The sequence below is a fragment of the Rhinopithecus bieti genome, unplaced genomic scaffold, assembly GCF_001698545.2.
Source record: "Rhinopithecus bieti isolate Rb0 unplaced genomic scaffold, ASM169854v2 scaffold_15143, whole genome shotgun sequence".
Taxonomy (NCBI): Eukaryota; Metazoa; Chordata; class Mammalia; order Primates; family Cercopithecidae; genus Rhinopithecus; species Rhinopithecus bieti.
Genome location: NW_016808091.1, coordinates 1,494,432 through 1,518,060, shown reverse-complemented (window position 1 = coordinate 1,518,060; position 23,629 = coordinate 1,494,432). Strand labels below are relative to the sequence as shown.

Below are 23,629 nucleotides of genomic sequence, written 5' to 3'. Positions count from 1 at the left end.
GACATCGGGCCTCGTTCTTCAGGATTTTAAACAGCCTTACAGGAAGAGTGCCTGGCTGCAGTGCCCCAGATGGGCTGGAGGCAGGGAGACTTACTAGGAGAAGGCAAATGGATAGTCCAGGAGAGGGGAGGCTGGCTGGATTTGTCCCAGGCCATGCCAGCAGGGTCATGTTGGCTTCTGAGGCCCCAGCGCACCCATCTCTCACAGTACTTCCCCGAGGCAAGCAGTGTGTGGCCTGAGGTCAAAGTGTGTGGCTGAGTACAATGGTGTCCATCCCAGTTCCTGGCCAGCCCATGCTTAGCCCCACGGGCAGACAGTGTTGGACAGGCCAGGCCAGGGCTGTGTAGCAACAGCCCTGAGTAGCTGAGCAGACCCAGGCAGGGCTCCCTGAGCTAACCCTAGAGTCCTAAAGAACAGAGACCCTCCCACACTGCAGATGAGCCCTGATTGTTGAGTCACGTGTGACACATTAAGACACCTTGGTCAGTTTGTAATGACTGTTCACCCTCCATGCTGCTGTGAGACTCTTTCTCAGACCCAGTAACTCAGGCTCAGGCATGTGAGTCTGAAGAGGTCATGCCAGTTCCTGTGGCTTTCCCATGAAAAGAGACCACTGTCCCCAAGAGAGGCCCTTGTCCTGACACTGGCTCTAGGACCCCACATACACACATATATGCAAATGCAAAGAAATTTTTTTCTTTTTTATCTTGTCAGGAAATGTTTTGAGAGTTTAGGAACCAGGTCAGCACTCAGGCAAAGAGAGAGGGATGTGTGTGTGCAACGGTTCAGTGCAGCTGAAAGTGAGAACCCGAGTAGGGGAAACCACAGCCTGTGGCTACCCTGGGAACTAGAGAGGGAGGGAGGAACTGCTTTTATTTCAATTTCCAAAAGACCAGATTCCCAGATAACAGCACTTCCTCCCTCCACCTGGTGGTTTCCTTTGGGGACTGAGCATTGCCCAGAGCTCCAGGAGAAAAGCCAGGGCTTGGGTAAGGGAACTTGCTGGTGAGTGTGATGACTCAGACCCCATCCTTGGTCCTGGAGGGTCTGTGGTTCCAGGTGGCCCAGGCCAGGCCTGGCTTCCTTCTGCTCTACCCATCTGACCCTACTTCCCCTGGGGGCAGGCAGCAGGGCTGCACCTCCCCCTCTGGAAGGGACCCTTGAAGAGTGGACTGCAGGGCCCTTGGGTCAGGGGGATTTTGGCTGAACCATGCATGGGGCTTGATTTATAACTTAAATCTTTAGACATGTGGCATGCTCTAGGCTCTGCAAATGTCAGGAATTGCCTAAAAAACTAACTAGAGTGGAGATTCCTAGCATGGATGCTGGTGCCCGGCAGGGCTCACAAATGGCCTGTCCTGGTAAGTGGAGGCCGATGGGTTTACTAAGGGGCTCCGGTTTCGGCTGTGTACTGCCGTTTCCTCTGCAGCATCATGGCCCCTTCCCTGTGGTCCAGGACAGCTGTCATCCCACAGCTCTGCTCCCTGGACACGCACTTCCCTCGGTCAGGTCCCTCAAGACTCCAGAGCAATGTTTCCCAGAGGCTGAAGAGCACAGTATGAATATTGCATGAATAATAATAACCCCACCACTTAGCGGTTATGCAACGCTTTCCTCTTCCACAATACTTTACCATCATTAATTAGTTATTCTGCACGGCTTCCAGCCTCCCCTGCTCTCTGTGCAAGGCATGCCCTGAGAATTGATCCTGCAAACAGGCCTGTCCTTGTCTGAAGCACCAACATCAAGTGGCCAGGCCCCTCTTCGCTGGGATTGTACAGGCTTTGGGAGGCCTTGGCTTGGCCACTTCTCATAACAGCAGAGACCTGTGCCCTTGCTGGGGAGCACCACCTCCTTTCTGACCCGAGCACCTTCCCAGAGTGCCTCTCGGTGTGCTTGGCTCCCTGTTTCACTCACGGCCCCTAGGAAAGTGGCAGACGCCGGTCTTAGGTGGTGGCGTGCTTGTTTGTGGAAGGGCAGCTGCCGCCTGCACCTCACTCTGTGCACACACTCCTTCCAGGGACTTGTCCAGCCACGGTCTGTGTGCAATGGGGCCACTGAGCTGGGAGCTGTGTTGTGTCTGGTCCAAGGCCACTGGCCGAGCAATGGGTGGCAGAATGGGAACTCAGATATCTTGGTTTCAAATACCCTTCCCTCCCACCCACCATGGGCATCATGATGAGGTTTCAGATCCCCACAGAGAGGCTCAAAGGTGGGGCAAGCCCTTTCCCCAGTGAATAGGGTCACTTAGGTGTCCGGCTGTGGGGCCTCTGATCTGGCCCTCCCTGAATACCACTGTCCACCCAATCATGACAGCCTCAAGTTCCTCCTTGTTCCAGAAACTCCTGTCTTCCTCAAGGCTTCAGCAGCCCCTTCCCAGGTGTGGCTCAGTGCTCACATGTGTCACCACCCCTGGTCAGAATGGACCCGGGACACCCAGGGGGCCCTAACCCGTTGGAGGAACTCCTAGCCCTGGTTAAGGCCCAGGCCAGCTCCCCACCTCCACCCCTCCATTAGCCTGAAAAGTTATTGATCAGTTTGTCTTCTGTAAGCTGAGTGTTTTAATCCCACTGTGTGAATCTTTAAGAATTAATTAGCAAAGATTGCTCAAGAAAAACAAAGTGGGCACCAGTTTTGATACCTCCTGGTCACCCACTGTTATTGTTTCCCTCTTAATTATGATGCTATTTCTGGATGCTAGAGGCAAACTCCCTAGTGCATCTCAGCCTGGGGTGGCTTCTGTGTGGCCCTCCGTGGCCTCCTGCTTGTAGTTTCTGCCCAGGGTGGTGTGCGTCGAGGAGAAAAGGCACAGAGGCATTGTGGCAGGCAAGATATGAGTGGCCAAGCACTCCCACCTCTGGGAGCAGAGTGGCCACGGGACTCTCCCCTCTGCTTGTCTGAAACCCTTATCTGTCCACAGTGCCAGCCCCATCTTACGCCAGTATCCCCAGCTGTTCTGACCCTGCTCAGCTTCTTTCTTTAGCTCTCAAGCCCTCTGTACCTTCTTGAATCACCTGACCTTTGCTTGTACCTTGTCCTCTGCCTGGTCACATTCCCTGTCTGGGTACTTTCCATTCCAGTCCCTGCTACCACCTCACTGAGACTTTATTAGCTCTAACTGGTCCTTTTGTTTTTAATTTAAATAATGATATCTCCAGGGGAGCTTCTGTGACACCCCTAGGCTGGGTTAGGTGCCTGCCTTGGCCCACCTGGCTGGCTAATCGCTGTACTTTCATGCATTAGCAGGGACTGCCATGTGTGGAATTCCTCAATCACTGCCTGTCTTCCAGAAACCTTAGCATCAGGGGCTTAGGGGTCCTGAGCTGGAGTTGCCAAGCAAGTGGTCTGCTCTGACTCCAGGCTTCTTGTCTTTCTGTGGATGGGGGAGCAGTCCATGGAAATCAAGGAGTTGTCTAAAAGCTCCCAGAGTCCCCTCGCCTCCCCCTCCCCCCGCCACTGCTTTGCACTCCTTTTTCCTGTGTGTCCCTTTTGTACAGCTCTGCCAGGTAGGTTTGGGTTCTGCTCAAGCCTAGTTCCTTTCACAGAAAGCAAGGACCACAAACAGGCATGGGAGGGGTCGGCCGACGTCTTGTTTAGAGTCATGCTCTGATAAGACTGGAGGGTGATTGAGGAAGAGAAATCTCAGGTGGTTCTGGGGTTTGAGATGGCAACTCTGAGATTTCTGCAAGTCTTGATCTAGAAGGCTCTAGACTCTAGCAGGAGCCAGGCGATGCTGGAAGTAGGAGGACTGTGTAGCCAAGGCCCATACACCTATGCCTCTGCATTTTGCTTGAGAGAGGGCTGAACAGGTGCTACTGCACTTGGGTTAGGTGTGCTTCATTTCCACTTTCAAACAGCCCCATGGAGTGCCTGAGAAGCAGACCCATTTGTGAGCCCTGAGGCAGGGGCAGGGCCCGCCAGCACCCACACCACCCAAGAGAGCTAAATTAAAAAAAGTATACCTTGTGTTTCAGTCTGACCCCAGGGTCCACTGACATTGCAGGGTGGCACAGGATAAATGAGCAGAAAGGCAGGAGTTGTCTCTGGCGAGTCTTCTATATGTCAGGGTCCTGCATCCCCATCTTCAGATGAAAAAAGGGAAGCCCAGGATCAATCTGCTGTGTGAAGCATAGCTGGGCTGTTTCCCTTGACTCCACACATCCGATTTCTTTTCTGAGCCTCTTGGGTGCCATGGTGTGCCAGCCAGGCCTCCAAGGCTCACAGCGGGCTGAAAGATGGAACCACCACAGTGTACATGGTCTCAGAGCAACGGAGGAAATGCTATCACCCCCGTTGTCTCTCTGTGGCTGAACTGTACTTGGATCCTAAGCTCCGTACCACTCAGTACTTAACTAGATCTTATCTCTTCAAGCCACTTTTGGTTTAATACTCAGTTCAGACTTCTCCCATCCACCTCTCCCGGCATCCCCCCAGGAGAAGAGTCTAGCTCTCACGCATCATCTTGCTCTTGGGAGAAACAGCTTCCCCTGGGTTTTTTGTGGCCTTCATGCCATAGAGCAAGCTGCAGACTGGGGCCAACAGTGCAGGGGAGAGGTTTGATGCATGGAAGGGGTGATCCTGGACCGATGAGAGCAAGGGGGACTTTCAGAGGAGTGGCTTTGAAGGATATATAAGCACTTTCTACAGGGATGAGGGAAAGGCATGGCAGCAAAGAGAGCAGCAGCCTGTGCAGAGGCCTGGAGCCATGCATGTTGCATGACTCGCAGATCCCAGGCCGGCTTGTGTGGGACTGTGTGGCGTAGCTCCGCCTTCACAGCCAGCCTTCTCTGCTCACATCTCCCAATCTCCAGTGATGCCCTCTCAGGAACCATCACCAAAGACATTAAGATTCCTCTGATTGCAGATGACAATTACTAAGCTCAGATAAGAGTAAGAAAAAGAAGCAATTTCCTTACTGAGGTGACTCAAAAGTCCAGGGAGAAGTGCTTCAGGCACAGCTGGATTCAGAGGCTTCAAAGTGTGTTTAGGACTTGGTCTGGGCTCAACCTTCTTCAGCAGGGACTTCAGTCTGCAGGCTCCCTGCAGTGGGCAAACTCAGGCCTCTCTCGGCCCCATAGCTCTCAGCTCCAGAAGACATTCTGGCTTCTCAGTTTCCCCTGAGGCCCTGAGTTGGGTGTCACTGGTCTGAATTGGATCATCTGCACCACCTGTCGACCAATCACAGTTGACAGGAAGAAGAAATATGCTAATTGGTCAGGCAGGGTTCACATATTCCCCCGGAGCCAGTCCTATGGGAGTCATGTGGAGTGCCTCCCAGTGTGCTTGGCTCCCCACTTTGACTATGGCCCCTAAGAAAGTGGCAGATGCCCATCTCAGGTGGTGGCGTGCTTGTTTGTGGAAGGACAGCTGTTGCTTGCACCTCACTGTGCACACACTCCTTCCGAGGACTTGTCCAGCCATGCTCTGTGTGCAATGGGGCCACTGAGCTGGGAGCCATGTTGTGTCTGGTCCAAGGCCACCGGCTGAGCAATGGGTGGCAGAATGGGGACTCAGATCTCCTGGTTCCAAATATCCTTCCCTCCTACCCATCATGGGATCATAGTGAAGTTTCAGATCCCCACAGAGAGGCTCGAAGGTGGAGCAAGCCCTTTCCCCAGTGAATAGGGTTGGCTGGAGTTCTGGCTGGGGGGCCTCTGGTTGCTCAGAGGAAAACCGAGGTGCTAGTCAGGGGAGGAAGGCAGGCCATGCACCAGTGTCCACCCTGCACTCTGTTCCCACTTCCTCCAGCTTGTGAGACTGAGGCTTGGGGAAGGCGCTGAGCTTTGCCTGTGACACTCTAATCTTTTCTTCAGTGTAAATCTTGTCTCCCTGGTCACTCTGTGTGCTCCTTCATGGGAGACTTAGGTCTTTGGTTGCTCTTTGATTTCTCTTAGGCCCTGGGGCCCCATGGAACACACTGCAGGCTCTTTATTTACATGTGTGAGCCCTGTTAAGAGACTAAGGAAGCCTGTCCTAGACATTTGAAGCCACTGCCTCTAGCTGAGAATGTTGGAATTCATGAGCTCTAAAGTTAGGAGCCATTCGGCAACATTTAAGTCCCAAGATGACTATGGCCAGGCATCATTGACAAACACTTAGGGCAGCCTCTCCCTATTTTTAGTTCAAATACTTATAGAACAACATCCGAGTGCACGCACGCCTACTGGCCCACAACTGGGAATCCCACAACCCAATTCTGATCAAATAAGGGTGGCAAAGAGTGCCAGTCCCCCAGTGAGGGTGGACCCAACAGGTGGACAGCTCAGAGAGGCCTGGATGCTGCGGATGGGCTCTCAGCAGGTCAGATTCCAAGTGAGATGGGGCAAAGCTAGGCTGTGCCTTCAGCACTCTCCAAAATAGCTCATCTCAGCTTGTGTAGAGCAGCCCTGCCATCTTCCTCCCCAGGAACTGGGGTGGCTGCCCTCCCATGTTTCTGGGGGTCCATAAGACAGAGGGCCATCCACTCTTGCAGAGGGCTTCTTGCTGTTGGGAGAGCCACTTACAGAGCAATCTGTGTGATGCAGGCCTGAGATGGGAATAGCAGCTGTAAGGGGGCTGGAGCCCACTATTTTGTCAGGGAGGCACAGAGTACCAGGTCCAAATGGGGCACCAGGGAGAAAGCAGAAACTCTAGAATCTAGAGCCCTTAGAGTGGCCTTGTGCAAATTAGGAAAAGCTCCTATGGTCAGTGGCTGATCTGACCACACATAGAAGCTACACAGGTGGAGGCTATGGAAAGCCGCTGCATCTCAGCAAGCCCTCTGGAGGTAGCCCTCTGCCTTCTGCTCTCTGCTTTAGGCAGCAGCAAGGGCTGTGTTCTGGCTCTCTGACCCTACACAGTGTGGACAGTTCAAGGGAAGCAGCCAGCCAGACTCGTGCAGTTGGTGGTAGCAGTCAGAGGCAGTCAATCCAGATTTGGCCAGAACTGTGCCTATTATGGCCTCAGCAAATCTACAGGTTGGAAGGGGTCCTGCCCCACACAGCCCCACCTCAGCCCCCTATGACTCTCCTGTGGGTGCCAAGCTTCCCCCTCCTTCTTGCATGAGATACTGGAGAATTCCTGCAGAGAAAGTGCAGTGCAGCTCCTGCTGGTACTTGTGGGCTTCCTCCTGGGGTGTCCCATGGATCTAAATGCAGCCAAGGCACTCCAGAGACCTCTGGCTGTGATGTCCAAGCAGGCCTGCTAGGGCCAGCCATCCTCCAGCTACTTTGCAGAGCCAGGTGACATCAGCCAGTGCTGGAGGCTTGCAGGGGGTCTACTGCCCAGGGGGCCCTCCCCAGCTCATGACCCTAGCAGGAAGCAGGGGTAAGGCTGGCCAGGCTGCTGTCCTGAGCATGAACCCTCACCCACGGGCTCATGAGTGTGTGGAGTCACGGTTCCAAGCACAGGAGGGCTGCATGGAGGGATTTCCATCCCTGAGGAGGGGAAAGGCTGCCGCCGAGTGGCCGAGGGGCTGGCTCGCAGGAAGGGCTGGGCCCTTGGCTGTTTTGAATGCACAACTGGGTTCTCCGCCCACGTTGGTCTCCCTGCAAGTGACTCAAGGTAGTGGTGGAGTTGGGGTGGCAGTGGGAATTCACTCAGTCCCAAAGTCAGACCCCAGGAGGAGAGCCTCTTTGGGGTCAGGGATTAGGGGAAGCCTCACAGCTTGGAGGGGACACAGGATGGGACATAGAGGATGGTGTCTAAGGGACTGGCCTCTGTTGGGGGCTGAGCTGAGGCTCAGCCAGGGGTCCCAGCCACAGAAAGGGGCAGAAGGAGCCGAGGTTTCAGGGCAACTCATTTGGGGAGTGAAGCCAATGAGGAAGGATGCAGGACAGCCTGGCGAGAATGGAAACTGTGATGCTGCTGGGGAGACCAAGGCCAGGATTGGGGCCTTTTGACGTTAAGGTTTTCTCTTCTTCCTTTCTCTTCCCTCCCATTGATGGTCTGAGTAACTCAAGCACAGCCTGAGTGTGTCTCTTGAGCATCTCTGTGTGTACCTCTCTGTATTTCTCACCCTTTCTAACCTGTGTCCTTCCTTCCTCTCTGCTTGGATTTCATCTCAGGCTAGCATGAATTTTCCATGCCAATGCTGCAGGTGAGAGCAATGCCTACCAAGGGAGGACTGGAGGGGGAATCAAACAACATGCTAGCATGGCAGGGGGAGGGTGTGGGGTGAGGCTGCGGCTCAGGGGCCTGGCCCTACCTACTGAGGCCCTGCCCTCCTGCCTTCTGCCCAGTAAAGGCAGAGAGAGATCAGAGGTGTCAGAAAGGGTCCTGTCCCAGGAAAGGGTGAGGATAGTAGCACACACAGCTCTGAGCTGGGAGCATTAATCTGGAAATGTGCTCCCACCCACTGCCTTCCGCTGAATATAAGCCTTTGCTCCATGTCCAGAATGACGTTCAACCTAGCTGGAGCAGCAGGATTGCTTTAAAGAAATGATAAGACAATGGAATGAAGATGATTGGGGCTTCAGAGAACAGACAAAATCAGGGTCATATTGTGTGCGGTGGTGTCTGTGTGTGTGAGCAGATGTGCTCACATGGGGCTTGTGATCTGTGGGAAAGAGAGAAGAGGTCATTGAATTTCCAAAAATATCTGTGATTAGAACAAAGCTGGGAAATTTTGCTTTAGAAAAAACTTGGGGAAGCTTTATCAGTCTACAAAGTTAGGCTGCCAGAAAAATTCTGAACTCTAGTAGGACAATCCATCTCTCCACAAAACACACACAGAACAAAGCTGTCCCCTGCAGAACTCCAACCTACCATGCCACTCTGGGGATCACTGAATGTGGTCAGCAGACAGGGTTGGGTGGAGGATGTCTTTGCTATGATGCTTCCTCCATCATACCATCTGTTCTTTTCCAGTGAAGTCACCTGCTTCCCTTTGTGAGGAACAGGAGTGGTAGCACTCTCTCCTGCTTTTTCCTGGAAGTTTGAAAGTGAGGCTCAGGCTTGGATCTCACCATTTGCCCGTCCCTGGCCCAAGTCCTTGCAGCCCTGGGGCTTGATGGTTTTGGTGGTGTTGTATCTGTTAGTTCCTTGGATTCATGTTCGCATCTGCAGGCCTTCCTGGGCTCTCAGTGCAGACCTGCCGTTTCCCACTTCTCTTGGCACTTGGGTACATTAGCAAGACCACGATGCCTCCCATTCCTCATTTTGTGAATGGCAATAATAACAGTACTTATCTCACAGAGTTGTTGCTGTAAGTATTAAATATCTGTCTCAAAATAAGTGGCCAATAAATGTGCACATTTCTCTCCAAGGACCTCATGTCTGGATCGCTCTTCTACAGCCCTGTTTGTGAGCAGTGTCTCCTGTCTTAAGGTTTCAAGACTTGGATAGAAGAGTGAGGGACCCTTACAGCATGCTCTCTTTCCTTCTTTCCTTCCTTTTTTTCCCTTCCTTTCCTTTCCTTTCCCTCCTTCCTTCCTTCCTTCCTTCCTTCCTTCCTTCCTTCCTTCCTTCCTTCTTTCCTTCCTTTCACCAACGTCTATTAATGCCTCCTGTGGGCCAAGCACTGCATCAAATGCTGGACACTGCACCATGCAGTCCAGGGCGAGACCAGCCAGAAGACGCATTGATGTGTTAATATGTGAGAAGCTTTTAGGATGGTACCTGGTGCACACTAGTGCCATGTAAATGTTGCTACATATCGACATGGTCAGTTATGGCAGGCAAGCACCGCAGCTGTGGAGCACACTGGGGTCAGCTCACTCGGGTCTGGGGAGTCAGGGAGGAAGTGGTATGGAGCCAACACCAGGTAAAGAAGGAGGGAAAGAAGATGGGGCCAGGCAGAGTGTGTGGCTCCAAGGCAGGAGATGCCCCAGCTGTGTGGGGAACTAGAAGCACCAAAGCCCTGCTGGATTAAGGAGGGCCTTGGGAGCCACAGGGGAACCTGTGGAGCAAGTTTGGGTCAGAGTGCAGGTCTTGGAAACTGCTGAACAGCTGACTGAACTGCATTGGGTGGAGATACGTTCCTGGTCTGAGTTTTGAGGGAGCTCTGATGTCTCAGCAAGGCTCCAAGATGCTCCATGGCAACTGGAAGCCCACCTCTGTGCTCCTGGGGTACCTGAGGCAAGCTTTCCCAGGCCTCTGAGACTGGGTGGCTAGGGCCACAGCCAGCTCTGTTCTAACCAGGCTCTGGGGTTTCTTTCTTTGCAGATGTAGGAGGAGCTCAAGTGCTGGCAACAGGCAAGCCCCCTGGGACTGAAATCGGTAGGTGGCTGCCCATGTTATTCTGTGCATAGGGTCAGGGGCAGGAAGGAGGCTCCCACAACACACAAGCAGAGGGTCACAGTGCTGGAATTGGTTCCCTGCTGTCAGCATAGGAAAAGGGGCACCCTCACCTCCAGGCCCTTCCTGGGCTGTCGAATGGCTGACAGCTTTATTTTGGGGGCAAGGCCTTGCATTAAAGCTCATCCACACAGGAGGCATGATACCTCAGGGCCAGAGATGCGTGACTCCGGCACCCACAGAGCCCTATCCTGTAGCCATGGGCCCTGACAGCACGCTCTGCCAGGCTCACAGCCCTCATCGGTGCCTCCCTCCACCTGCGAGCTTCCAGCCTCTCTGCCCCTTAAGGGTCTCATATGCTGGCCAGGCTCAGTCTGCATGCCTTGCCCTCTGAGAAGGCTCTGGATGCCCATGATTCCAAGCCAACCCAGCCTCTCCCATCATGAGCTCCTTCTCTGTCCTCCCCAGCTGACTGCAGGCTCCTCAAAGGCCAGATAGGCCTTATCCATTCTCCTGCATTGCCCACCACAGAGCAGGCAATTAACACACACCCAATAGATGAGTGGATGAATTAACGAAGGGATCGGTGAGAAAGGGCTAGGAGGCTCAGGTGGCCAGAGAAATGAGCAACTCACCATTTGGGGCAGGTAGCCAGGTGAGCTTCAGGGAGCGTTGAAAGGTGGGAACAATTTCCACAGCTGAAGGAACCAGGGATGGTGCTTCTGAAGGAGGGAATGGGGTGCAGGTAGAGGCTGGGAGCAAAGTGACTCCTGGGAGAGTGGACGGTGAGGCAGACCTCAGCCAGTGGGAGGTGGCGTGTTAGGCCACATGCGTGCTTTGGACCTCATCTGGAATGTAGAGGGAGCTGCAGGTGACTGAAACCCGGTGTTCAATTCCTTCCTGAGTTTCAGATTTCAAGTATGCCCTCATCGGGACTGCTGTGGGCATTGTCGTATCTGCCAGCTTCCTGGCCCTGAAGATCTGCATGATCAGGAGGCACTTATTTGACAACGACTCTTCTGACCTGAAAAGCACACCTGGAGGCCTCAATGGTGAGGGATGCAGTGCTCAGGCCTGGCTCTGCCCGACCCAGCCAGGCACCGAGGGCCACTCTGTGATGCTGGCTATAGCAAGAACGAACCCACAAGCGCAGAGCCCAACGGGCTATAAAGGAAGGCAGTGACCTCTCCATGTTTCTATCTCTCTTACTATGTCTTTGCCTCTGTTTCTCTTTCTTCTGTCTCTCTCTCTCTCTCTCTCTATTTGTGTTCCTTTTTCTGTCTCTCTTTCCATCTCTCTGTCTTTCTGTGACTCTTTCCCTCTGTACCTTTCCTTTCCATTGCTCTTGGCAGTCCTGAGAATCACATTTCCTGGAGAAAGGTGGGAGAGGAACTAAAACTGGCTTCACACAGAAATTTCCGTTCTCTCATCCAAATGATGAGATCAAACAAACCCAGTCCCAGGAGGCAGTGACGTTGGTCGTAAGTGTGGGTGGATGGTGGGAGGTTCTGTTGACTGTGTGGGTCAAGATGCATTTTTTTCCCCATAAATTGGGAAAGTCCTTCTCAAAACAGTACTGAGTAGCCCCTCAGATAGAAACTGAGCTGGCTGATGTGCACCATGGCACAGTCCTCCGCCTCCTTGGCACCCAAAATGCAGTGTTGATTTGCATCCCTTCTCTCAGGGTATCACTCCCAAACTCATCCTCTGTTGTATTAGACGGCTCAATGCAATGATGGTGCAGTTTTCCATGGGGTGCTTCTGGGGAGAACAGAGCCTCGCTGTCTTTCTGGAAGATGTGATTATGGTCCATGAAGATAAGCAGAAGGGGCTGGTCTGGGCCGGGAGAGGAGGAGGTTTCCCAAGATGCTGGCGTGTGCATCCCCCGAGGGGCTTAATAGGCCATGGGAGTTTGCTTATCCTTGAGTTTGCTTATCCTTGTGTATCCCCACAAATAAGGGGAGGAAACAGCCTCTTCATTACATGGCAGCCAGGCCCCGGATCTCTCGAGGGCATCATGAATGAGAGGACCCAGGAGAGGGAGGTGAAAGTTCTAGGGAACGCTCTGCACCTCTTGTCACAGGACCCCCTTCCTAATGCCCGGCTTTCTCTGTTTAGACACCATCCCGCTAAAGAAGAGAGCCCCAAGGTAAGGTCACTGCCCACACAGTCAGGGAGGGGTATCGTGTTCTCTCCTGTCTTGGCCATGCCACTCCCTTGCCTGTCATCCCCAGCCTTCTCTGCATTCTGGCATGCTTTCTAGGTGACTAGAATGTACATGGCCCCCTCCTTACACTCTCTCCTCTTCTGGATGAGTGGGCAGGTGTCACAAGAGTGAGGGCCACAGGATACAGTCATCAAAGGAACTACGGCTTGCCTCTGCACAGCCTGGATTAGATCCTGTTCCACCCCCACTCAGACCCCTTCAGTGCATACCTCTGACACTCAGAATGAGGCCTGCAGCCCCTGTCACTTGGGAGGTCACATGTGGTTTGTCCCAGGTTTCCGGACTTCTCTGCTGGCATCAAGATACCCTGCTCTTCTGTGCAGAGCCCATGTCCTCAGGGACGGTCCTGCCTCAGGACCTTTGTATTTGCTGTTTTCTGTCATTGGAATGCTCTTTGCCGGAAAGCTGCAAGCCTTGCCCCTCTTTTCCTTCAAATCCCTGCTTCAGTGACACCACTGCATCATAGAGGGCCTATTTAAAGTACAATCCCCTCTCGACTCCAGCCACCATTCTCTTCTCTTTGCTTGGCTTCAGTTTTCTTTATAATTCTCTGCACTAGTTGATGCTATATGATATATTGATTTGTCTATTTTGTATGGGTTTCTTTCTAAAATGTAAGCTCTGGGCAGGTAGGGTCTTCCTTTTCACTTCTGTAGCCCAGCACTTAGCACAGTACCAGGGACAAAGTGGATACTTGCATATGTGTTGAATGAATGAATGAATAAATGAACATGAGGCCATAAGCTAGGTGCCGGGGGTCAAGAAGAGAGAAGTAGGACAATCTCCTTCAGTCTACAGGGGAGACAGGAAGGTCTCAGGTGGTGGCTGCACAGTGAGGGTGAGAGTCCCGGGAGGACTATGGCAGGCTATATGTGTGTTGCCTTATGTCTTGGGGGTGCAGAGGGCTGCATAGCCACTAGGAGGTGCAGGGGAGCCTCAGGCTACATGCGGAAGGACTAAGAGAAGCTCAAGAAGGCAGAGGGAACCCTAGCATATGTAAGCATCATGGGTAAAACCTGCAGCTGACAAACATGCCATGTGGCAGAAGTAAGTGTTTCATGTGACAATGTGGAAGGAAGGGCTGGAGAGATAAGTAGTTTCTACGCATGTACAGTCAGAGGAGCTGGTGCTAAGCAATGGAGTCTGAAATCTGTCCTGAAACTTCTGGTCACCTACTGATGGATTCTAAGCAGGGGAGGGATAGAATATTTTTTTGTTATCTGGTAGCATGGAGGAGGGCCCAGCTGCCCCCAGGAAGATGTGCTGGAAGCCCGGACAAAGACATAGGCCTGGTGCAAAGCCCTGCTGGAGTAAGTCTGGGTGGAGGCAATGGAGAAAATAAAAGATGGGAACAAAGTTAAGGAGGAGCTGGCCCAGGGACCTGGGATGAGGGTTTGAGACAGCCACTGGAGGAGAGAAAAGAATCTAGAAAAGCTCAGAGTTTTCTTTGAGCTGGTGCCCTTTGGGAAGTTGGTGGGGGAGCAGCTTTGGGCAGTGAGCTGGTTGAGATGATATTTTTTTTGAACATGGTGAACCGAAGGTTTCTGGACACTTCCACATAGAGGAGATGTCTAGTAAGTGGCTGGCATTTAGGACAGAGGCCTGGGCTGACACAGGGATAATGGCTTTTAGAAAGTACCCAGAGCCCCGTCTCACCCTCCAGTTCTTCCATGGGACCTGGGACTGGGTAACTTCCCAGCAGTGTCTATTGAAGGAGCAGATGGATTAATGGCTGCATGAGGGATGAACGCATGGTGCACTGTGGCTGCAGGTCATCACTCATCAGCCCTCATGGAGTCATGCCCTTGGGATGAGCTGGACATGGATTGTCTTGAGAAGTTCATTTTTTTTTTTTTTTTTAGGATTTCTCCTCCCCCAGATATTATAGTTTTCAGCAGTGGTTTCTGATTGCGAAGCATTAAAGCGCGTTTCATCAACTCTGTCTCCCAGCATTCCATCTCTTCTTCTGTTTCTGACTCTCACTCTCCTTCTCTCTGTCCCCTCCCATGTCATTCCCCCACCCCAAGTTTGTGTCAGTCCACTGGGTCCTGGGCTGGAGAAAACAGGGGATATAACTTATCATTCCAAGACAGGACTTTGTGAGAGTGAGAAGAGACTCTGTAAAAGTTACACCAGGATGATGGGTGTGAGCCTGGACTGTCCTAGGGAAATGGATGCGTGGTCAACTTACGTTGAGTGGGCCTGTGAAGTTTCCAGGCCCTGGTGGCCACACAGCACTCCTCTTGCTGGCCATGTCACATTCTGTGCATGCAGGGGATGTAACCAGCTTGAGGGGGTTTTGGAAATGTGTGGTGGAATTGGAGATATTTCAGGTTGAGGGACCAGAGATGCCATGTGTCCCATTTCTCTCCCTCTTTCTCTCTCTCTCACACACACACACACACACATATTCACACACACCCAGACCCACATTAGCTGAAGTTGTCACATTCCTTTTTATAGAAGAAACATGCCGAACAGCTCCCAGTGCCCCCAAATCCACTGATGCGGGAGAGTGGAGTTCCATGCTGGCCACCTCTTCACACCCCTCCCTTCCCTTCACCCTAAGAGGCTTTCACCCTGGGGCAGCTCTGTGTTCTTCTAGCCCTAGGGGTGTTGGCACAATCACAGGTTCTCCTGAGCATGCAGCTGTAGCACCTGGCCAAGAGGGTGTCCCAGTCCCCACTGACCCAAGGGCAGCACTCGGATGGCTGTGGGTTGGGTGCTGAGTCAGTCTCTCCCACCGTGGAATCAGGGTGGACTGGCCATAATAAGGGTTTTCACACAGGGCTCTTGGAGGACATGAGGAGGCCATGGATTGAGTCTGGAAGGGCAAGAAGGATTGACTCCCTAGAACCTTTGTTGCCTTTGGGGGTCCAGGTAGCCTCTGCGGTGAGGAGTGCAGGAGGAGTCTGTTTTGAATGGATGGGCTGTGTTGGCCATGGTGAAGACTCTGGCACCACATGGCCTCAGGGGCCCTCTGTTGGGTGCTTAGGTACCCAGGCGGAGGACACAGGCTGTTGTGGCCAGCTCAGGCCCTGTGGTTAGGAATATTGAAACGTGGAGATTCTAGCACAGTGACCTTCTCACCACGGGGAGGGCTCTAAAGTGCTGGAGCTCCACCCAGCACAGGGACACTACCTTGACCATCCGAACTCCTGGCACACATTGACGGGGACTTTGAGTTAAGGCACTTTGCTTTGCAAATCGCCAGACCTTGAAGCAGACCATGCTTCAGGGACATCTTAGCCGTGGACTTGACATAGAATGAAATTCCACAAAGCCTGATCCTTAATCCTGTTGTATGTGTGCGCACACATATGTGTGTGTGTGTGCATGTAGTGCCTGTATATATGTGTGTGTGTGCGTGTAGTCATTCATGATGGACTCTGACACACATACATCTGTGTGGGAAGATGCTGCTGTGAGCAATACAACACAGACCCATTTGAAAACACTGCTGAATGAGCAGTTACTGTGCTTTTTATGTTCTTTTGCATGATCATCTAAGAGGAGCATCTCTGTTATATGTGTTTTTTGGAAGTTCTGGGTTATTTTGAGCCATCAGGGCTATAGAAGACATTTTTCATAATCCAGGAAAGATGGCTCCAATAGTTATTCAACAATGAACTTTTTGAAAGCCAAGTTCATGAAAAAACATGAAGGGATGCTAGAGGAAGCAGGTGGGTGAGGGAGGCAAGAAATAAAGGCCAGGAGAGAGCAGGGCTGGGAGGCAATGGCTGGATGGGTGTTCATGCCCCTGATAATACATCGCCCTCACCACGTGCAGGGAGCTGTTCTTGGCAGGTATCATAACAGAGCTCCTCTGCAAATAGAGGGACTTTCAGAGAGGAGAAGCAGGATTCGAGTTTCCAAAACTAACACTAGATGGAGTCAGGCTGAGTCATGAGGAAGTCAGACCCAAAGAACAAGCTAATGACAAGCAAGCCACTCTCCTACAGCAAGCTTTGTGCTGTCTTTCTGTCATCTAAGGCTTAGGCAATAAACATACTTTTATTTTCTTTTGCAGGCGAAACCACAATTTCTCCGAAAGGTGAGTTGTAAGAGTGATCACTTGTCTTAAAATGAGGACAGGCAGTCTCTGCCCTGTGGGGCTGCATGGGTTTTCGGCAAGGCCTCTCCCTCACCCTGGCCACGCGGGACGGGCAATGATGGCCATGGCCAGGAGCCCTCATGCCAGGACAGCTGTGAGACCAGGAATCAGCATCACCTTGGGACGTGGTGGTACTTGGCAAGATTTAAAGTGAAGCTGTGAGGCATTTGCCCAGTTAGAGCTGACAAAACAGGGTTTCAACAGGATAGGTAAACTGTTTTTCATTCTCCAAGACCTATCCTATGATAGTGTCCAATCTAATAATTAGCCAATTTAGTCCATTTGGTGAAAAAAATTCCCAAACATCTCTTCGTGTCATCATGCTATCAGTTTGGCTGGGTATTTGCATCTCAGTGCTGCTTTGGGGTCTCGGAGTGGACGAAGCCCGTATGTGGAGGGCCAGTCTGCAGAAGGGGACAGGATCTTGGACCCCTGATTGAATGAGCCTATGAATGAAGACTCCTAGAAATGAAGGCATCTTCACCAGGGTTTTGAGAATCATCATTTCACAATCCACCTTCCCCAGCTTTTTCCTCACTTCATGCCCCGTGCATGTGCCAAACCCACTGAGAATTTGCTCCCTGTCTGACCAGCCCAGGATGGTCACACAGTCCTGGGGCGATCTCTTGATCTTTCTCTCACTCTCCTGCTTTATGAAAAAATTTCAAATCCAAAGAAAAGTTGAAAGAACGGGACAGTCAAAATATATACACCCTTCACCTAGGGTCACTCATTGACATGGTGCCCCCTTTGCTTTAACTCTGTGAACATAAGCATTTTTGACTGATCTACTTGCAAATTAGTATAGATACCATGATACTTCACCCCTGAATACAGCACCATTGTGTCTCCGATTGTGTATAATCACAATACAATGACCACTCCTAAGAAAATTAATGCTAATTTAATATCTTCTATTATATAATCCATATTTAAATTTCTCTGGTTATTTCAGAAGTATCTTTTATTGCTCTATTTTTTTTTGTGCTATTTTCCAATCTGGAAAAAATATTTGTATTTATTTTGTCTTTTTTAAAGTCTCTTTCAGTGTTGAACAGCCCCTCTGCTTTTTATCTTTATGACATTGTTGATTGAGAAGTCCCTAAACCCCGTTGTCTTACACAATGCCCCATTTTCTGGATTTGTCTGATTGTTTTCTCCTGAGTGGATTCAGATTGAAGTTTTTGGTCGGAAATACCACAAGGTGATGTTGTACCTTTCGTTGTATTGCATCACTGTTGGTGATGCTTCATTTGCTTGGTTAAGGGAGTGACCACTAGATTTCTACATTTGTGGAAATTAGAATTTTCCCCTCTGAAATGAATGAATAATATGAAGGGAGACACTTTGACACTATGTGAATATCCGGACCCCCAACAATTCCTCACCTAATGATTTGAGTCTATTCATGATCCTGCTTGAAGCAGTTATAGCCATTGGTGATTACAAAATATTGACTTTCTAATTCCAGCATTTCTTCTACATTTAATAGCTGACATTCATCTAGAAGAAAGCCTTTTTATTCTATCTCGCCTTTCTCCTTCTTCTTTTGTTAAGGATTATTACTGTGGACTTCAACGCATTTTAATCCATTACCATCATGATTCTTTCTGATGCCCAAATTGTTGCAAATTTGGCTCGTGCAACTCACTTCTTGGGGGCCCCTGTACCCTTTAGACAGAACCTCATTAGTCTTTGAGCACATGCTAGACTTCTGACAACACAACATCTGAGGCTCATCTTGTCTTGTTCCCAAGGGTAGCACAAGGGTCTAATTTTCCCAAGGGTCCCTGTTTCTTTCTCTCTCTCTCTCTCTCTCTCTGTCTCTCTCTCTTTTATTTTATTTTAATTTTTACTATGGAATGATTTTTAGAAACTAAGATCTGGGCACAATGTGTGCTCAGGGCTACTGAGGTGTCATTGATTCTAGGCCCTTTCAATGGACAGAATCAGGAAATGTGTATTTAAATTACAAACTCAGTATCATAAGATTTTTCTCTAAGCTTTCCCTATTCCATATGTCTAGATTGCCTTCTCCAAAGTAAAAACCCTGCTTTTCAGCCACATAATATTTTTACTCATTTTCTCTATTCTATAATACACACAAAATACCTCCAGAAATTAGAGCACTATACAGCGGTAGACCTGCTCAGTAAACTTGCACATTTCTTTGCAGTGGCTTTAGCCCTCTAGGTATGTACAGCCAGAGTATTGTGTTCAAATGAAATTAATTATATTCTCTGTGTGGTTATGTTATCAATTGGATAGAGAGTCAGAAACATTTGTTTTAGTGTGTATTCTATTTTACTATTTCCTGTTTTAATCTTTTAAAATTTTAATTTACATAGTTTTGTTTACACAGTTTGTCTCTGAATCATGTACATGATACACGATTCAGAGATAAACTGTGTAAACAGATAATACATGTGTAAACAGAGCTACATGTGTGTCATGTACACGATTCAGAGATAAACTATATAAACAGACAAACTCAGAGAAGTTTTTCTTTTGTAACTTCACTCCACCGTGTTCCTACCTACTGCTTTGAAGTTGCCATTTTCAATAATTCCTGGTTTATTCTTTCTGTGATACTGTTACAAAAATATATTTAATTGAAAACACTTTTATATAGACACACATTTTTTTAAATAAAATTAGAAAATGTTTACATATAGATGTATACATCTGTGCATATATACTTTTTCCAGCACTTGGATGGTTTTATTACTTACTCAGATGTCTGATCCATTTGACATTTATTCTGGTGTGTGGTGTGAGTTACAGATCAATTTTGTTTTTTTCCCAAATGGCAATTGATTTATTCTGATACTATTTTTTAAAACCACCCTATTTCCCCTGTGTTTCATTTGCCACTTTTATAATGTTCTAAATTTCTGTATGTACTAGGGTATTTCTAGACTTTATTCTCCATTGGCATTTGTGGTTATTCATGTGTTGAGGGCTTCCTAGAGAGGCTGAGCCTAGAGAGGCTTCTGGATGTGCTCTACCTTCTGATGGGGCTGGTTCCCTCCACCCACACACATTATGCTTCCTTTGCAGGGGACATTCTTGCTAGTTTATTCCAGCTATTCTTGCATATTTATTTTTCCATATGAACTTCGGAATCAACTTCAGAATCTTTCCACAGAAACAGAAATCTTTCATGGTGGGGGGGCTGGGGGAAGTCCCAGTGGAGAGTTTTATGATGATTGCTTTGTGTTTTGGCTACCGGGTTTTGTATAGACCAAAACAAATAAAGTAAAAATAACACACAGAAAAAAAGAAGCAAACATCTTGGTATTTAGATTGGGATTGCATTACATTTACGTATTGAGTTAACGATGATTTACTTCTTTACGATGTTAAGTGGTTCTCCACAGAAAAGAGGTAATTTTTCATAAAAAATTATCTGATTTTGGGTGTTACTGTTTTGTGTGTTTCAGGAGAGTTTTCAGATTTTACTCTTATAAGATTGTCATATATTTTGTTATATTTATTCATAAGTATTTTGCCTTTGCTGCTTTCAAAATAGAGTTTTTGTCATGATGTTGCCTACCAGGTCTTTGATTGCATTTTGATTTTGGGGGATTATGTTACCATTATAGGGGTTGCCTTGTTGCCTGCCAAATCCAAGGCAAACAAAACTTCATCCACTTTGATGATAAAAAGAGAATTCATTCCTCAAGGTTAATAGGCATATTTTGGGAAACCTGTCGCTTTCTGTAGTTGGTGAATTTGCACAGATCTGTACAGATCTGGGCAGATGCTAAAAGGAACAAGGTAGATAGCCTATGAGAATGGAACTGGAAAATAATGCCTTCACATTTGAACTACAAGCTGTTACAGAGGGTGAGAATGCTTGTTGAATTCTTGTATTATTTTTCTCTGTTTTCTCCTCTGTCCCTTGAGTTTTTACGATATTATGTCATCTGCCAAAATATAGTTATTCTTTCACAATTGCTATGTCTCTAATTGTTTTCTCCTCTCTGATTGGATTGGCTAAAAAACCAATGTTAAATAATAGTGGGAAAAGTGTACATACAACATGCCTCTGACAGACTTTGATGGGAAATCCACTAGTGGTGTCCATCAAGTAAGATGCTGGCTCTAGGGCTGAAGCACACATATCTTATCATGTTGAGGGGCATTCATCAGTTCCTATTTTACTGAGTTTTAAAAATCAGGAATGTGTGTTGGATTTTGCCAAAGATTTTTTTCAGTATTAGCAGGCACCCTGGGGCTAACCAGAATGTATAGGCACCCTCATTATCAGTTTCACTTTTGTTGTTTTTTTTTGTTCTTCTCTCCTTGTTGGTCTATGTGATTCTTGGAGGATGTGGTCAAAGATTTGGGTTTGTAGCCACTAAATTGTAGGGTATGCAACACTCTTGCTCTTTCTCATGATGCCAGCCTGGAGTACCATGCAGCCTAATTCACCTACTAGTCCAGCCAGCAGATGCTACCCCAGACTCTGCCAGCCTTACCTTGTTTTCTCCAGATTGTGCCTGGCTTTCTGGTGGCCGGTGACACACCCATCTGCAGAGGTATCGCTACCTGTCAGAGAGCAACGTCATCCATAAGGTAGCTCAGCAGTGTCCCTTCTTCTGCTCAGGGCAGCCAGGGGCGGGAGGAGGCTGCTCTCTTGGGCTGCCCATCCACCCTGAGCATTGGTATCTCAAGTGCGAACCTGGCTAACCCCAACTTCTTTAGATCCCTTCCTTATCAACACCTGATGGGGCCTTTTAATGCAGAGCTTGTTAAAGACAGTAGGAAGGATGAACCCTCTGCTCAACCTCTGAGCCTCTAAACCCCATGTTCCTCTGGACCCTCCATCTTTTAAAGGAGAAAGAAAACCCTGACGGCCTTTGAGGCCCTTGCGTGGAATCCCTTCCTTTACTTTTCTCGCCACTTCCTTTTACTATATCTTGCTGGTTTCCGGTGTCTTTCTTGTCTTTAACGTTGGTTCTACTATCATCAAGCTCTATATCCCTGACCATGACCTGTGTCCTTGGTCCTCAAATAGGGGTAGTCAAGTTTTGTCTGTTTTGTCTGTCTGTTTTATGGCCTTTGGTGTGGCTTGTCCTACATCTATCCCGCCTTCCTGCTGTTGCTGCCCCATCTCTCATGGGGAGATCTTAGCTGTCAGGAGATTGTGACTGAATATGCACAATGGAAAGTCATAAACAATTTTGCATCATTCAATGTAAGCTTATATACCATTCTATTATATTCCAGATGTCTATGTGAAACTACAGTGAGGGTGTGAATTTGGTCTTAAGGCATGGAGGTATAAGTGACTCCCTTAAAAGGGTCTGCGTCCCACTTTCAGCCCAAGTTCTATTGTGTCAGAGTCTGGTTTGTTGACTCATCTTCTCTTCCGTGTTCCCCTTTTTAGACACCTATGCTGCCCTTCCTTTCCATCAAAGCTGGTACACCAAGTATGGAGAAGTCTCACCCTCTGTAACATCTTGAGTTCAGATGTGAAGGCATTATTTTTCAGTTCCATTCTCATAGGTCTATCTACCTTGTTCCTGGTAGCATCTGCCCAGATCTGTGCAAATTTACAAACTACAGAAAGTGACAAGTTTCCCAAAATATGCCTATTAACCTCGAGGAATGATTTCTCTTTTTGTCATCAAAGTAGATGAAGTTTTGTTTGCCTTGGGTTTGGCAGGCAGAAAACAACTTCCAGGTTGAGCTCTCCCCTTTACCCAGAAGCCACTGGCCTTCAGGTTCCTTTCTATGTTGCACAAGGAAGTGTTCCACCTTGCAGGCTTTGCTGATGAGCTTTTATACCTGTTTAATTGTCTGAGTTGCATGAACACATGCAATAATTAGAGCATAGTTGCCCTCTCAATAAGTCTTCCAGGTGGTTCTCTTCCTTTCCAGAGATGCACAGGTGATTGAGCTGTAGGTGAGCAGTGATGTGAAGAGGGGTTCTAGATCTGTGGACAACGGCCCACGGTTAACGTCTCAGGATGTTCTGCATTCGAAAACCCAAGGCTGGTAATGAACTTTCACATGGACTGAATATTGGAGGCAAACAATAGAAGGAATAGATTATACAGTGCCTCTGTCCTGAAGGAAACTATCACGCCTCTTCTGGAAGACACGGACTGCACAGAGGAAGGCTTGAGCACTTTGGCCTGCAGTAGGAAAAGGTGGACACCAAAAACTTCACCCTGTATTGGAGCTGTTCATGCTTCCACGAGGGCATGGTGTCCATGCCCGTGGAACCTACTACAGAAAATGGCTCATGAAAAGGGGAATCGGACCCAACACATAGCTTCCTATGACTGCCATCTTCTCATCAGTTAGGCAGTACTTTGTAGAACGATTAGCTTCACCTCTTAGCTGCCAGAAGATCCCTTCTTAAAGACGGACTCTGTGAAGATTCGGGAGTTCTGAAACATGGGGTCTCCGGGATGGTGTCCAGCCCTATGGATGATGAACACGGGCCTTCTGGAGGGGAAATGGCAGGCTGGGCTGGTGTGGGAGGAAGGACTTTGGCGTTCATGGAATGGGCCTGCTGCTCTCAGACCTTCAAAGGACGGAACCAACAAAGGACCAAATGAGAAAGCAGATACTGTGCCTTGTAGAAGGCCATGAATGTCAGTTATTATTTTTTCTCCTTATATAATTATTTTGTGGTTATTATTACAATGTGCATGGCTATTGCATAAAAGACATGACTGGTGGAGGCTCAGGAAAGCCACGTCATTCTACAATTGCCATCAGGCTAAGGCCCCATGAGCATTTCTCTCCCTTGTAATATTAACCCTGTGTTTCTGGGATCACATCACGGAATTTTCTTTGCCTTTCCACTTTCCAGGAAATCTTTTGGACTGGGCTGCCTTCTTCATGTGTGATGAAAGATGAGCTGTATTTCAGAACAAAGTGCTGTGTTGTCATAATTTGCCTGACTCCCAGGGCGTCTCTTATGCAACTTGATAACGATGCTGTTCATTAGCAGCCTTTGTTAACTGATAACCAAGAGTGGTAATGTGATACTCATAAGCAATTTTCTGTGTGTAAGATAAAATAAACCATCTTGTATGGGATCTGCTAATTGA

At 48.9% G+C, this 23,629-nt stretch overlaps 1 protein-coding gene across 12 annotated transcripts in view; it reads left to right on the top strand.

The window, feature by feature from the left end:
• TMEM273 (transmembrane protein 273) overlaps positions 1-23,629 on the top strand; it is a 34,059-nt gene extending 10,430 nt beyond the window's left edge. Inside the window, exons 2-6 of one of the 12 annotated variants that reach the window (XM_017885532.1) lie at positions 10,144-10,197; positions 11,127-11,267; positions 12,334-12,364; positions 16,473-16,496; positions 22,446-23,629. In XM_017885532.1, coding sequence (XP_017741021.1) covers positions 10,144-10,197; positions 11,127-11,267; positions 12,334-12,364; positions 16,473-16,496; positions 22,446-22,470 — 275 coding nt within the window. In that variant the 3' untranslated portion in view covers positions 22,471-23,629. Of the gene's footprint in view, positions 1-10,143; positions 10,198-11,120; positions 11,268-12,333; positions 12,365-16,472; positions 16,497-21,951 lie in introns of all 12 variants that reach the window. The other 11 variants (XM_017885526.1, XM_017885525.1, XM_017885530.1 and 8 more) reach the window with 11 other exon arrangements.